We start from the raw sequence: 14,912 nt of genomic DNA, 5'->3' as shown, positions 1-14,912 counted from the left end.
AGCTCGTGGGTGGAAGCTCTGGTATTGTAGCAGGTTGTTGCAGTCCGTCGGTTTGTAGTACACTTCTGTGGACAGACCACCATCGTGTTCGTAGATGAGTAGGTCAAGGAACGGTAGTTTATTGTCCCCTATGTTCATGGTAAAGATAAGGAAGGGGTTGGCCCCGTTGAGCCAGACAGTGAAAGCGAGAGCCTCTTCTTTACTGCCAGTCCATATCAGCAGTACGTCATCAATGTATAGTTTCCAGAGTTTTATCTGGTCTCGGTAGGGGTTGTCATCGTTGAGAACCACCAGTTTCTCGAAATTGTCGACATACAAGCATGCCAAACTAGGGGCAAAAGTGCTGCCCATAGATGTCCCTTTTGTCTGTAGGAAGAAACTTTCTTCAAATTTGAAGAAGTTTCTTGTGAGAGCAAGGTGCGCTAGGTCCAGTACGAAACCCGGGGGGTGGGTTTTGGATTCATCCATATCTGCTTCTAGGAGGTTGCTTATCACTTCCAGGGTGGCTTCTTGAGGGATGTTTGTATATAGCGATTCCACGTCTAGGGTGATTAGGAGTTCTTTTGTCTTGTCAAAGGATAAGGATTCCAGTAACAGTAGGACATGGGTAGTGTCCTTGAGATAAGTCGGGATTCTTTTAACCAATGGTTGTAGGAAGAAATCCACAAACTTGGATAGGGGCTCTAACACTGAACCTATCCCAGATACTATAGGTCTCCCGGGGGGTGGAATCTTTTCTTTATGTACTTTTGGTAAGATATAGAAGTACAGGATTTTTGGATTAGCTTGTATTAGAAAGGCTGCCTCGTGTTCTGTGAGCCAGTTATTCTCCGTACCTTTTGTCACTAGGAAGGCAATTTCTTCTTGGACATCTGGTGTAGGGTCACGAGCCAACCGTTTGTAATGTTTAGTGTTACTCAGAAGTCGCTCACGTTCATCTTTGTACATTTTGTGTGGGAGAATCACCGTTGCCCCACCCTTGTCTGCTGGTTTTATAATAATGTTCGGGTCGGCTGTGAGGTTCTTGAGTGCCTCTTGCTCCTCCTTGCTCTTGTTATGGAATATTTTGTTAGATGTCTTAGTGAGCCCATTGATCTTAAGAGACACTGACTTCTCGAATACCAGCACCTCAGGGGGCATTTGACCTGCTGCGGGACAGAATGTCGGCTTCGGTCGCAGTCCTGTGTTTTGCTCAGGGGTCTCATATTCCTTTCCAAGGAAGAAGGTTTTTAAGCGAATCTTGCGGAACAAGCCTGCTAATTCTGCTCTGGTTTTAAACAAATCGACTTGTGGGGTCGGCACAAAATTTAGACCTTTACTTAAAGCTCGAGTTTCGGCTTGACTTAATGACCGTTTGCTTAAGTTAATGATATTGGTTGTTTTATCTGCGTTTAGTTTAGCTGTGTCTTGCTCGTCCCTGGGGTGGCCTCCCTGTATGCTGGGTTTTCCATGGTATCCTCTTTTGGGCGCCACTGCACTTCTTTTCTCCTCCCTTTGCCCCTCCCATGACCTCTGTCTAAAAAAGGAGGTGGGGGGTCGGAGTAGGACCATTGGGCAGGGTGCTGCAGAAAGGGTGCTTGGTATTGTGGTGGGGGACCACACTGATTGGGCCAGCCCCATTGTTGGTTGAAATACGGGGGGCAAGGGAGGTTGCAAGGGCTGGTAGTTCCATCTACCACGACGTTGTCCACGTCGTCCGCGGCGCTGTCGTGTGTTTCCTGATGAGTTGCTGTCACTATCTGAGCTCATGTTGCTGCCTGAGGAAGTCTTGGACGTGTTGTTGGAGGTTTTGGCTACATAATCAGGTTTGGTATAGGGGTATACCTTTTCTTGGGAGAACCGGTTTAGATCTTTTTGAAATTTCGCTATTTTTTACTGGGTCAGGTATTCTTTATATTCATTCATATTCCTGTTCACCTCCTCCAATTTCTTTTTGAAGGAGAGGATACTCACGCCTGATTTGAGATTATTTTTGCTAGTTTTAATCTGGATTAGTAGGGTCTCGGATAATCTGGTAGCAGTTTTTATAATTAGTATCAGCCAGTCTTGTGTACATTTCCACACTATAAGGGCCCAGTCTTTTCGAAACTCCAGATCGTCTAAGAATATGCGTGGTTCATTGGTGACAAGTAACCCATTGGGTGCTGAGTTACTACGGAGGTATTCCGTCAGGACAGCTCCATGTAGAATGGTCTTAATCTGGGAGCGTTTCAGCTCTACTAGAGTATCCCAGTCTCCAAGTTGGGATAAGCTCTTGGATAGGGCTGTGTCCCCAAAGAGAGATGGGGCTGATAGGATTGCTGATACGTCTTCGTCGTTGAAAGAAAGGCCTTCTGCCATGGTGAGGGGGGAGTGGTGGATAAGAGTGGGGGGAGGGGGGAGGAGAGCCTGGGCACTGAAGGGGACAGGACAAGCCAGATGTACTTGCTGGGGGGAAGAAGAAGGGGGCTCTCGCAGCCGAAGGGCTGCTCTATTACCATAACACACAGGGAGAGAAATTGTGGGAGTGGGCGGTTAATGGAGAACTCAACCGTACTCAACTCCCAAAAACCAACACAGAAGCACAATTGGGAGTACGGGGTTCTTGTATCGGGGGCAGGTCAGTAGTGTATCATTTGTAGCACTAGGCCCCTCGTGAGCCTCAACTAGAGGCGAGAAAAGGGTGGACTAAGGTGTATGGTGTGGGAGGGGAATTTCCTTTACGGACTAGGTGGTCTCACACACTCAATGGTGTCATTCTTCATCATATGACCACCTAGCCCCACCCAGGTAGGACAATGCCACCTGGGCGGACTCAACCTCACTGTTAAAGGAACAGGAGGGAGTGCGTAAATCAATTCTGGTTCTGGAACGGGATCCAGCTAGACTAAGAAATAAAAACACCTAAACAGATACCTATGTAAATATTTTAATAGGAGGTTCTGTTTGATGTGATTAAAAAGAAGACTGGGATGCCAAAGTGAGAGCAATGACTCACTGGGTCTCCTATCTAAAAGGAAAAAGCCGACATGTTTCTGCCCTCAAAATTGAGCTATGGAAGGTCTCGGGCATTCATCAGGGCGCAGGATCCCTGCTGTACATGTTTAGTAAGCGTTATATAGATGGTGATAATTAAGTAGAAACTAGTGACACCCGGAAGGGCGGAGGGCCTACCTTGCCGAGGGAATACCTGGGGAGTACCTAAAGGAAGTAAAACAAATCAGTCCGGTACTAGGGGTGACAAAGTGACACAGCAATACACGGCAATCCACAACACACGTGAAAGGAAGCATGCACAGCGTAGCAATACTGGGTGCGTAAGGCATATTTCACATAAAAAATGATATAACACGTCTTGGCGTGACGGACAACAAGGAAGGGGAGAGTATCTTACCCTATCACAAGAGGCTATTAGCCTCCGGTGTCCAGGAGAGGGAGCGTCCCCTTATAATCAGACTCTAAGGTAAGGGAAGAAGGAAAAGGGGGAGAAGCCACTTGAGAGGAAAAAGGGGCAGACTGGGGAGGAAGACCCCTAGGACAACGAGGGCAATGCCCTGGAAAGGTCAGCACCAGAATCTGTGAGCATAGAAGTACGATTCGGTGCAAACGCGACGCAACTAAACTTACCAGCCATTTCCTGCTAAAAATCACTCTCCAGACGATATCTTATGGACGATTCTCTAACAATTTCCACTCCCAACTCCCAACATGTCAAATAAACTGTTTAGGGCTGAACAACGCTGGATTTGGAGGCTACACACCGATACGGTGGGTCTAAATGATGAGATACCCTGGTTTTCTCTCTCACATTAGACCGTTTTCTTGACTTACATATTCTCTCAGTCCTCTGCCTTCCCTGCCCCCATTCTGCACATACCTTAACTCCCCTTCACTCTTTTTTTCCCCCTTTTTTTTCCCTTTCTTCTTCTTTTTCCTTTTTTCCCCCCTCCCTAGCACCGTTAATTCCTTTTCCCCACCTTGAGTCTTTGCTCCCCCCTCCCCTTCCCCATCTTTGGTCCTCTTTGCCCCTCTTCCCCCCCCCCCTCTTGTTTTGTCTCCCCTTCTCTCTCTTTTCCTTCTCTCTCCTTCTCTTTCTCCTTCCTTTTTTTCCCCCCTTTTTTGTCTTGCCTCTTGTCTGCTTTTTTCCTTTTTCCCCTTCCCCCTTCCCTTTTTTTCCCCCTTCCCCCCCTTCTTTCTTGTTCCTATCCCTTTTTTTTCTCTTCCTTTGATTTCATTTTTTCTCTCACCTCTTCATCTCTGTTCCCTCTCACCCCCTTTCCATACCTTTTCTTTCCCCTTTCCCCTCCCCTCTTCCTCTTTTCCAGCATCCCCTCCCCTTTTCCTCTCTTCCAGCATCCCTCCCTCCTTCTTGCCAGACCCCCCCGTCTGCCCCTTAGGCGGTAGACTACTGGGGACTTTCCCTTGCTGCGCTAGCCGGGCACTACTTCTCCCGGCGGCCCCCGCGGGGACCGTGTCCTCTGACGCCGTCCCACGCGAGGGCGCTGACTCTCTGTCTCTCCGGCCGCCCCGGGCGCAACAGCCTCCGGAGCACACCGGCAATGTTCTTCCGGGCATCCGCCCACACAACGTTGAAGCGCGTTGTCACTGGACATACCCACTTCCGCCCGGCATATCCAATCAGGGCCTGGACCACGGGCCTGAATCTCATTTACAGCAATCAAGGGTACTATATCAACCCGTATCTCGCAGGCCACTTTACTCAAGCGGTCCTGTGAGATGTCAGTCTAGGCGCATAGAGAGCGCCCGCCTTTGATGCAGTGAGTGAGCTGGCCACCATTGGACATACAGATAAGAATTTTCTCCCTTCTTCCCCCTTCCCCCCTGTTTTCCTCCACTTCTTCTCCACTGCTTCACTTTTTAGCCTGTGTTGCGGTGTTCCTGATCTTCTCTTGCCTATATCATTATTAACCTTCTCTGCTACCCTACTCCCTCCTTTGTCCTCCCCTTCCTATCCTTCCCCCTATTTACTATCAGCCCCCATTTTACTAATTCTTCCTGTCCATGTCTCTACCTCTATACTTAGGGTCTGGACCCGATTAGGTGTCAATATTTCCAGGGCATTGCCCTCGTTGTCCTAGGGGTCTTCCTCCCCGGTCTGCCCCTTTTTCCTCTCACGTGGCTTCTCCCCCTTTTCTTTCTTCCCTTACCTTAGAGTCTGACTATAAGGGGACGCTCCCTCTCCTGGACACCGGAGGCTAATAGCCTCTTGTGATAGGGTAAGATACTCTCCCCTTCCTTGTTGTCCGTCACGCCAAGACGTGTTATATCATTTTTTATGTGAAATATGCCTTACGCACCCAGTATTGCTGCACCGTGCATGCTTCCTTTCACGTGTGTTGTGGATTGCCGTGTATTGCTGTGTCACTTTGTCACCCCTAGTACCGGACTGATTTGTTTTACTTCCTTTAGGTACTCCCCAGGTATTCCCTCGGCAAGGAAGGCCCTCCGCCCTTCCGGGTGTCACTAGTTTCTACTTAATTATCACCATCTATATAACGCTTACTAAACATGTACAGCAGGGATCCTGCGCCCTGATGAATGCCCGAGACCTTCCATAGCTCAATTTTGAGGGCAGAAACATGTCGGCTTTTTCCTTTTAGATAGGAGACCCAGTGAGTCATTGCTCTCACTTTGGCGTCCCAGTCTTCTTTTTAATCACATCAAACAGAACCTCCTATTAAAATACTTACATAGGTATCTGTTTAGGTGTTTTTATTTCTTAGTCTAGCTGGATCCCGTTCCAGAACCAGAATTGATTTACGCACTCCCTCCTGTTCCTTTAACAGTGAGGTTGAGTCCGCCCAGGTGGCATTGTCCTACCTGGGTGGGGCTAGGTGGTCATATGATGAAGCATGACACCATTGAGTGTGTGAGACCACCTAGTCCGTAAAGGAAATTCCCCTCCCACCCCATACACCTTAGTCTACCCTTTTCTCGCCTCTAGTTGAGGCTCACGAGGGGCCTAGTGCTACAAATGATACACTACTGACCTGCCCCCGATACAAGAACCCCGTACTCCCAATTGTGCTTCTGTGTTGGTTTTTGGGAGTTGAGTACGGTTGAGTCCTCCATTAACCCCCCACTCCCACAATTTCTCTCCCTGTGTGTTATGAATGTATCATTAGACAGATGTTATTTCTTGGGTAGGTTTCGGGTTAGCAGTCGGGGTGCGGTGAGGGTCATTTAATATTGGATACATGTGGACATTTTATCCATAAGGGATACGGTTGGCGGAAGGTGTTACTGGTGATTAAAGTTCAGAATGGGGAGGTGGTGAGGAGCTACAAGAAGTAGAGACAGCTGGAGAGAAGGTGTGAGAAGGTGACTCTCCAGTGAGAGGGTTAAATTGAGAGAGGCATGGAGAGAGACAAGGAGGGAATATGAGAGAGGAGGAGAAAGAAAGATAGGCTGGAGGGATTGAGAGAGTAGGAAATGGAGGGAGAACTTGGGGAATGAGAATGATTAATGAATTAATAGTTCAGGGTATATCCATGGTCTTATTTTCAATTTTTTTCTTTAAAGATGATCCACAGGTCACATCCGCGGTATCAGTAAATATTAACGATGTGAGAGAATCACCCCGTCAGGAGCCGCAAGAGCCTGTGAGGAAACACTCAGGTAGGAGTAATCCGACATTAATGAGCAGATTTTTATCATCTTAACTAACGCATTTTACTGATGTTGCTACATGAAGTCTTGGGCACACCGAGAGGTGGTGGGATGGGGCACCTCTGATTCTAGTAAAGCTGCAGCAGGAAGATTGGAGTCAGTGAGGTCTGACTCTCTGTGACTGTCGGAAGATTGGTGTTAGTGAGGTCTGACTCTCTGTGACTGTGTCGGAAGATTGGAGTTAGTGAGGTCTGACTCTCTGTGACTGTGTCGGAAGATTGGAGTTAGTGAGGTCTGACTCTCTACGACTGTCGGAAGATTGGAGTTAGTGAGGTCTGACTCTATGACTGTGTCGGAAGATTGGTGTTAGTGAGGTCTGACTCTATGACTGTGTCGGAAGATTGGAGTTAGTGAGGTCTGACTCTCTGTGACTGTGTCGGAAGATTGGAGTTAGTGAGGTCTGACTCTCTACGACTGTCGGAAGATTGGAGTTAGTGAGGTCTGACTCTCTGTGACTGTGTCGGAAGATTGGAGTTAGTGAGGTCTGACTCTCTGTGACTGTGTCGGAAGATTGGAGTTAGTGAGGTATGACTCTTTACGACTGTCGGAAGATTGGAGTTAGTGAGGTCTGACTCTCTGTGACTGTGTCGGAAGATTGGAGGTAGTGAGGTCTGACTCTCTATGACTGTGTCGGAAGATTGGAGTTAGTGAAGTATGACTCTGTGACTGTCGGAAGATTGGAGTTAGTGAGGTCTGACTCTCTGTGACTGTCGGAAGATTGGAGTTAGTGAGGTCTGACTCTCTACGACTGTGTCGGAAGATTGGAGTTAGTGAGGTCTGACTCTCTGTGACTGTGTCAGAAGATTGGAGTTAAAGAGGTATGACTCACTACGACTGTCGGAAGATTGGAGTTAGTGAGGTCTGACTCTGTGACTGTGTCGGAAGATTGGAGGTAGTGAGGTCTGACTCTCTATGACTGTGTCAGAAGATTGGAGTTAGTGAGGTCTGAATCTCTGTGACTGTCGGAAGATTGGTGTTAGTGAGGTCTGACTCTCTGTGACTGTGTCGGACGATTTGTGTTAGTGAGGTCTGACTCTCTGTGACTGTGTTGGAAGATTGGTGTTAGTGAGGTCTGACTCTCTATGACTGTGTCGAAAGATTGGAGTTAGTGAGGTCTGACTCTCTATGACTGTTGGAAGATTGGAGTTAGTGAGGTCTGACTCTCTGACTGTCGGAAGATTGGAGTTAGTGAGGTCTGACTCTGCGACTGTGTCGGAAGATTGGTGTTAGTGAGGTCTGACTCTCTGACTGTCAGAAGATTGGAGTTAGTGAGGTCTGACTCTGTGACTGTGTCAGAAGATTGGAGTTAGTGAGGTATGACTCTCTATGACTATCTGAAGATTGGAGTTAGTGAGGTCTGACTCTCTATGACTGTGTTGGAAGATTGGAGTTAGTGAGGTCTGACTCTCTATGATTGTTGGGAAGATTGGAGTTAATGAGGTCTGACTCTCTGTGACTGTTGGAATATTGGAGGTAGTGAGGTCTGACTCTCTATGACTGTCGGAAGATTGGAGGTAGTGAGGTCTGACTCTCTGTGACTGTCGGAAGATTGGTGTTAGTGAGGTCTGATCCTCTGACTGTCGGAAGATTGGTGTTAGTGAGGTCTGACTCTCTGGGACTGTGTTGGAAGATTGGAGTTAGTGAGGTCTGACTCTCTGTGACTGTGTTGGAAGATTGGTGTTAGTGAGGTCGGACTCTCTATGACTGGTGGAAGATTGGAGTTAGTGAGGTCTGACTCTCTGACTGTGTTGTAAGATTGGAGTTAGTGAGGTCTGACTCTTTGTGACTGTCGGAAGATTAGTGTTAGTGAGGTCTGACTCTCTGTGACTGTCGGAAGATTGGAGTTAGTGAGGTCTGACTCTCTATGACTGTGTCGGAAGATTGGAGTTAGTGAGGTCTGACTCTCTATGACTGTCGGAAGATTGGAGTTATTGAGGTCTGACTCTCTATGACTGTGTCGGAAGATTGGAGTTATTGAGGTCTGACTCATCTGTGACTGTGTCGCAGGGGCTTCCATCACTGTGATCAAACCCTCCAGGCACATTAGGTAAAGTTGTGCCTTGTTTTACCAGCAACTCCTGGGACAAACCACAAATAATAGTTTCTCTGTATTAAAGCAATTATGTAAGTAATTCTAACTGTGTACTTCTTCATTCAATAGATAATGAAGATTTAATGAGAGAGAGGAACAAAGAATATTTAGAATGTATTAATACGACAACACCATTGAAATCTTTAAGTGGAATAGCCAAACTGACGGGCCTCCAGAACTCTGAAACCAGCACAAACTCTGGAAGCCAACCCTGGTCTGACATGAACTGGGGACTTGAAGAAGTAAACAGTACTCATTGTGAAAAGGTTGCCTGTAGTCCGACATATCTCGGTTTACAAGAAAGAAGTCTCCAAATACCAGTGTCTGGTGAGTGTCCTGAAAGTGAAAGTCCTTTGAGAAATACAGTATTTTATACAAATCAGCAGAACAGTCCGCTAAACTGGACCTGGTATACGTGTCCTGAATGTGGGAAAGGCTTCAGCAAGAACACAAATCTAAAGTTACACATGAGGACGCACACCGGCGAGAAGCCGTACCAGTGCCTCGAGTGCAAGAAGTGCTTCAGTATGAAGAGCTCTCTCGATCGGCATCAGAGAACACACACGGGCGATCGACCATATCAGTGCAGCGAATGTGACAAAAGCTTCAACGTGAAGTCCAATCTAACTATGCATTTTAGGATCCATACAGGAGAGAGGCCTTACCAGTGCACTGACTGCGACCAGGCCTTCCCCCGAAAAGATCATCTGATCCTGCACCAGAGAACACACACAGGAGAAAGACCTTTCGAATGTTTTGCATGCGGGAAGCGCTTCAGTATGAAAGGAACTCTCTATAAACACCAGTCTACGCATGTTTTTAAGGAAGCCTGAAAGGCGCATCTCCTCTACTCCTCTACAGACCACACTGTACTGCGCTATAATTATGGGCTTCATTCTTGTCATTGCATTCCTCAAAAAGTGACTTTAACCAGCCCTTCTGTTTGTTATCCATGGCTCTTTGTTACCCATGAAGTATCTTCTGCTTATATAATAACTCAGTCTTACGAGCCGTCCGTTAGTTTCTTTGCTCTTCGTATTTCCTGTCCCGCCTTCAGCCGTATGATTGTAGGACAAACAGGCGTGTAGCTCATGTGTATCTCCTGTGCGGCCCCAGCTCCGGTCAGTCCCCGCCCCAGACACCCCGCGTCAGACTCCAGGGTCTGGGCGCTGCTGGTCTCCGCAAGGGACTCCGGCGTTTATAAACATGTCTCAAGACATTTGGCACTTTTTAATTATTGGGTTTTGAATTCTGGTTATTTGGTTATTCTGCCATTTCCTTCACTAACAACTCTTTATTAACTGAACTCAGATTACTTAAATATTCTAGATCTTATTTGGTCCATTTCGCAGAAACCTAACCTTAAACATAATTTGTGTGTGAGGCCTGGTTCCATCTGGAATGCTAAAAGTAGCCAGAGGTGACATTTAACTAACACTGGCGTAATTCATGTTATTTCAGAAATTTAACGTTCTGCCTGTTACTTAGAGTTCCTGAAATAACACCATTATGCAACAAAATGTACCTACAAACGTGCAGTTTGCTGTAAACATTTACCATGAACACGCAGACGGAAAATGAGAAGCTGTTTATTTATTTTTGCACAATTTTTTTTTAAGTATGAAATGCATTCTTGTGTCAAAAAGTGATGCGAGGACCCATCTCAGGCTAAAATAGGGGACAAAATTACAGATTTTCATTTGCGTAATCACACGTAATTTTGCTGAAATTTACAGGAAAGCAAATTGCACACATTTCACACCCTCCAGTTAAAAGAATGAAAATGCAAGTACATTCTATGTGAAGAGGTTTGAAAAATATTGCAGCAGGTAAAAAAGGATGGTTTAAAAGCAAAAGCTCCCACGTTAAATAATGCACTAATTAAATTGCATTTGTGACCAGATCGCTGTAATTTTCTGTCTCCGGATCAGCTAAACTTCAGCTTGGTTTTGTGCAGCTGTTTGGAGGGAGTATGAAGCAAAGTACTGAATTTGTCCTGTACTCTGCGTTCTTTGAAGCGCCTTGCTTTGACTTTAAGGTGTTTATGTCACCGTTGTGTGGGAAGTTATATTCTCATTGCTCCTTTTTCTTTTGTTGTTGTCAGTAAACTAGCCCTGCAGTGCACTTAGTTCTTCTTCAGCTAATAAGATGCAGGGGATTCTCCTCTACAGCTGTGTTCCTTGACCTCAGTAAACCAGGCCTTGCAGTAAACCTGCCTTGTTTTATCTTCGTGGCCAGTGCAGACTTGGAAAGGTGCGGAATAGTCTTCCCTCCGGCTACTTTTGGTGTCAGTAGAGCAGCCCCGCAGTGCTCAGTCCTTTGCTTTTGTTCGACTAATAAACAACTTTGTGTGATGCTTGGTGTCAGTATTGAAAGCGATGCCTGGATTTGGGATTTCATCAGTAACTGTGACTGAATATGTATTCATTGCTAACGCATAGAAACCATTTCAGTGAGAAACCTGACACTGCCTGGGGTCCACCGATACCCTGTGATGTGGGATACACCCGAGACTGCGACTCGAATCGAATCGTTCGAATGTTCGTCAGTCAGACGTGTTTGAAACTTGGATTTACAAAGCTCATATCAGAGAATGCTTATTCCTTCACAAAGAGAAGTAAAGCCCAACAGGGGATACGTTTCATTGCAGCTGTGCATATGTTCTTATACTTTTCAGCGTCCGTAAGACTCGCGAAATTAATGTCAGACTGCATTGCTTTCCATTCAATGTCATTTTGAAGTGTGACCATCTGCATTTCCATGGTGTCAGAGTCAAGGTTGAGAAGCTCTAACTTTCTCAGAAATGCCACTAACATCCACCCCCATGAAGGGGTTTGAAGTAAACATCACACAGGGCTCCAGTTGCTCCGCATCACTAAATCTGTCGCTGACCTCTTGATGAAGCACCATCTGGAGCCTCCTGTATCTTTCTATGTTCAGCTTTGTTCCCTGAAAGGATTTGGAGCACAGAGGGAACGTCCTGCAAGATGGCAGGTGGCACGGGTCCCGGGAACAGTACTGCTTGCGCCACTTGCACGATAACAGGCTTTCCGGCCTCTGCTGCTCGAGCGCACCTGCTGCTCTGCTCCGGCACGCGTCTCGTGGTGCCAGGCTGTGAAAGGCAGGTGATGCACATACGGAGTTCAGCAACAACCTCATCATCTTCAGCCCTTCCCGCCCCAGCTAAGCTCAGTTAGGCCAATCTGAGCAGCTGGTTTGGGTGAGATAAAGATGTGGGGCATGAGTTACTTACAGGGGTTCGGCGAGCAACTGGTAGCTCACGATCTACCGGTTGGAGACCCCTGTTTTAGCTGAAGGAATCCCCATTTTGTCAGAAGGGATGTTTTAAAAAAAAAAAAAAAAAATTCTGGGATTAGAGTGCTCATGTTTCCATGACTACTCTAGATATATCTGCCAGCCTTAATCAGATCTCCTGAAATAATTTGCCTGGATTAATCGGGAATTTAACTCCCTGTTCATACAATCTGAAGTATTTTCTTGTGCTCAACCATTGCGCTATTTGCTCAAATGTATCTCGGCTAACCCAAATGTCGGTATCTAAATCACCAATTTTGGGTTTGAGATGCAGGCCTATTTTATGACCACTCCCAGTGTATCTGCTTACCTTAATCAAATCTCACAATTTAATATGTAGTAATATCCTTCTAAAAACTGCAAACGTTCTGTTTTAGTTCCACCATCAGGTGAATCCTTCCAAGAATCAAAACTATAGTTAGGTTGTTTGTGTTGAAGAAATGTGGCAAAGTATTCTTCTATCTTTGAGAGTTAGTGAATAATTTTGATAGCAGTTATCAATTGGTGGATTACAGAACAAAAAACACCATAGTGCGGTTATTGTGTTCTGATTGTTCCATTGATTTTGTATAATGAATTATTCATTTATGAAGCGAAGCGGGTTACGTTTTGTATTTGACTTGTAGTACTCCATGAGAGTGCATGTGTTTCCAGTCTGTTTCCTACACTCTCCTCATTATTTTGTTGTCCCATCCTTGCTTGCCTGTTGTTGCTTACACCCACCCTCCTTCCATTGGTGCTTGCCTGTTGTTGTTTGCCCCATTATCTGTATCTCTTATGTTGGCTGCCTGGTTGTGTGGTTTTAGGAAAGAGGGGTTTGGGGCCCACTTTTTTCGCACCCCCTGCAGCTGATGGAAAGTGAGAGTCCAGCTTAAGAAATTATATGACACCAGGGTCTGCTGGAGAGTCAGACAGAGTGCTGTGTGTGTTGTGTGTTTGAGTGTGCCAGGACCCTGACTGAGAACCAGGTGATCCCCAAAACTGAGTGAAATTACTAACTACAGTGTACATACACAGACCAACGTATGTAGCTACATGTACAGTGCTGGTTCTCTCGCTTTTGTCTCTTTTTCTCTCTCTCCTCTCCCTCTCTCTCTATGCCTCCCTCCCTCCCTCCGTCCGTCCCAATCTGCCTCTCTCTCTTTCTTTCTCTTGGTTGCTCCCTCGCCATCTCTTTTTCTCAGTCTCTTGCTCTCACCCTTTCTCTTCTTTTCTACCCCCTCAGCTGCTCTTGCCTCTTTTTCCCCTCCATCCACATCTCTTGCACCATTTCCGTTTTTTTCTCACCCTCCACTCTTTCTGTCCTCCTCCATCTCTAACTCTTAGTCTCTCCCTCTTTCTCTCTTCCTTTTTTCCTCTGTCCCCCTCATCCTTTCTCCCTCCTCTCTCTGATTCTCTTTCCTCCATCTCTAATGACCCCTTTCGATATTCTCCTATCATCGATCTCTCATCCCTCCACTCCGTCTGTCCTCTCTCCCCCTTTCGATCGCCTTTAATGGTTCTGCCATGCCAGCGCAAGCATGCCAGCATATAACCATGTTGTTGATGGACATATGCAATCCTTTCTCCAATTTCCCAAGCTACGAGCCTGTCTGAACACATGACGAAATATTTTTCCTTTCTGCATAAAATTCAGTTATGTTGCATTCTGAATAATAGTTTCCACCTTTCCATATATTTACTGCTAAACTTACCTAAACCTCAGCATTTGTTTTTGTGCAAGACTGTAAATCTTGTTTACAACTAATTAAAACACCATGTTGGATTAGTGTTCACTTAATTTGCATTTATTTCTACATCGGCCTGAGGGAGACCATGTTCGTTCATTGCATCCCTTTTGTGAATTCTGCCAGTGTCTGTTCGGTACCCAGATGAACAGAAAAGATGTGACGTTGCAGCCTTTCTACTTAGTGTGCCACTGCAGCAGGCAGTATTTCATTAAACACAAGGGAATATGGATTAATTCAGGGGTCTCCAACGTTTTCTGTAATAAGACTTACTGTTGCTGGAATGAGAATTTACCTTATATGAACAAGAAACAAGAGGCATCTAGCAAAACAGAAAAATGCTTTAATTAAACATTACAGCTGGGAGAGCAGCACCGGGGTTTGAGGACTGTCTCTCACTATACAAAAAATTTAAGCACGTTCTATACAATTCTCTGGGTGCAATAAAGTCATAAAAAACATTCTTTCCTTAGTAAAAAAAAAAATCAAACAGTTGTCAAGGAGTCATAAACATAATTCCAGGTAGGGAATCCAGGTGGGCCATTACCTGGTGGGGACACAGTGTGGGCCAGCGACTACGTGTCCAGATGTCCGGCCTGAGGGACGCGTGATTACTGCATGTGCTGTGTACTGATTGGTTAAGTGTACCTAACTACATGTGGCATCTAACTTTATGGTGTTTTGGGAATGCACGCGTCCCGCTGACCAGGTTTGTTCTATTGCGGCCAGTCTCCGGGGACCATTGAAATGTTGCTGCCTGTCTGTGGGATCTGACCTACGTTTTGTGATTTGGCTGTCAACTAAGCGTTACTCCAACGGTGGCCTGTAAGCCATTAACCTTCAGGCCTGGGTCGCAGAGCCTGCCTAACCTTGTACCTACGTGCTGGGGTTGACGGAGAGATCATGACACGGGGAATCTAACAACGGTGATGCGACATGTATACAAAAGTATATCTAGTGTCATGAAGGAAAATGACAGGAATCCAAGAGTCCAGGAAGTTCTTGATAGTCAGATGTATTTATTCTGGATCATCTTCACAGAAAGAAACTCCATCCACATCTTAGGATCCAGCCTCCCCTCAATAACCACCATTCCATTCTAGAATATC

The 14,912-nt window shown here is 46.0% G+C and overlaps 1 protein-coding gene across 1 annotated transcript in view; it reads left to right on the top strand.

Annotated features, from left to right (window-relative positions):
* LOC138258807 (zinc finger protein 567-like) overlaps positions 1 to 11,116 on the top strand; it is a 106,667-nt gene extending 95,551 nt beyond the window's left edge. The window contains exons 7-8 of the mRNA XM_069206044.1: positions 6,523 to 6,618; positions 8,831 to 11,116. Coding sequence (XP_069062145.1) covers positions 6,523 to 6,618; positions 8,831 to 9,594 — 860 coding nt within the window. The 3' untranslated portion in view covers positions 9,595 to 11,116. The remainder of the gene's footprint in view (positions 1 to 6,522; positions 6,619 to 8,830) is intronic.
* The last annotated feature ends 3,796 nt before the right edge of the window (positions 11,117 to 14,912 follow it).

The sequence above is a fragment of the Pleurodeles waltl genome, chromosome 9 (assembly GCF_031143425.1).
Source record: "Pleurodeles waltl isolate 20211129_DDA chromosome 9, aPleWal1.hap1.20221129, whole genome shotgun sequence".
Classification (NCBI taxonomy): Eukaryota; Metazoa; Chordata; class Amphibia; order Caudata; family Salamandridae; genus Pleurodeles; species Pleurodeles waltl.
Note: the sequence above shows the minus strand (reverse complement) of the source record. Positions and strands in the feature narration are given on the sequence as shown.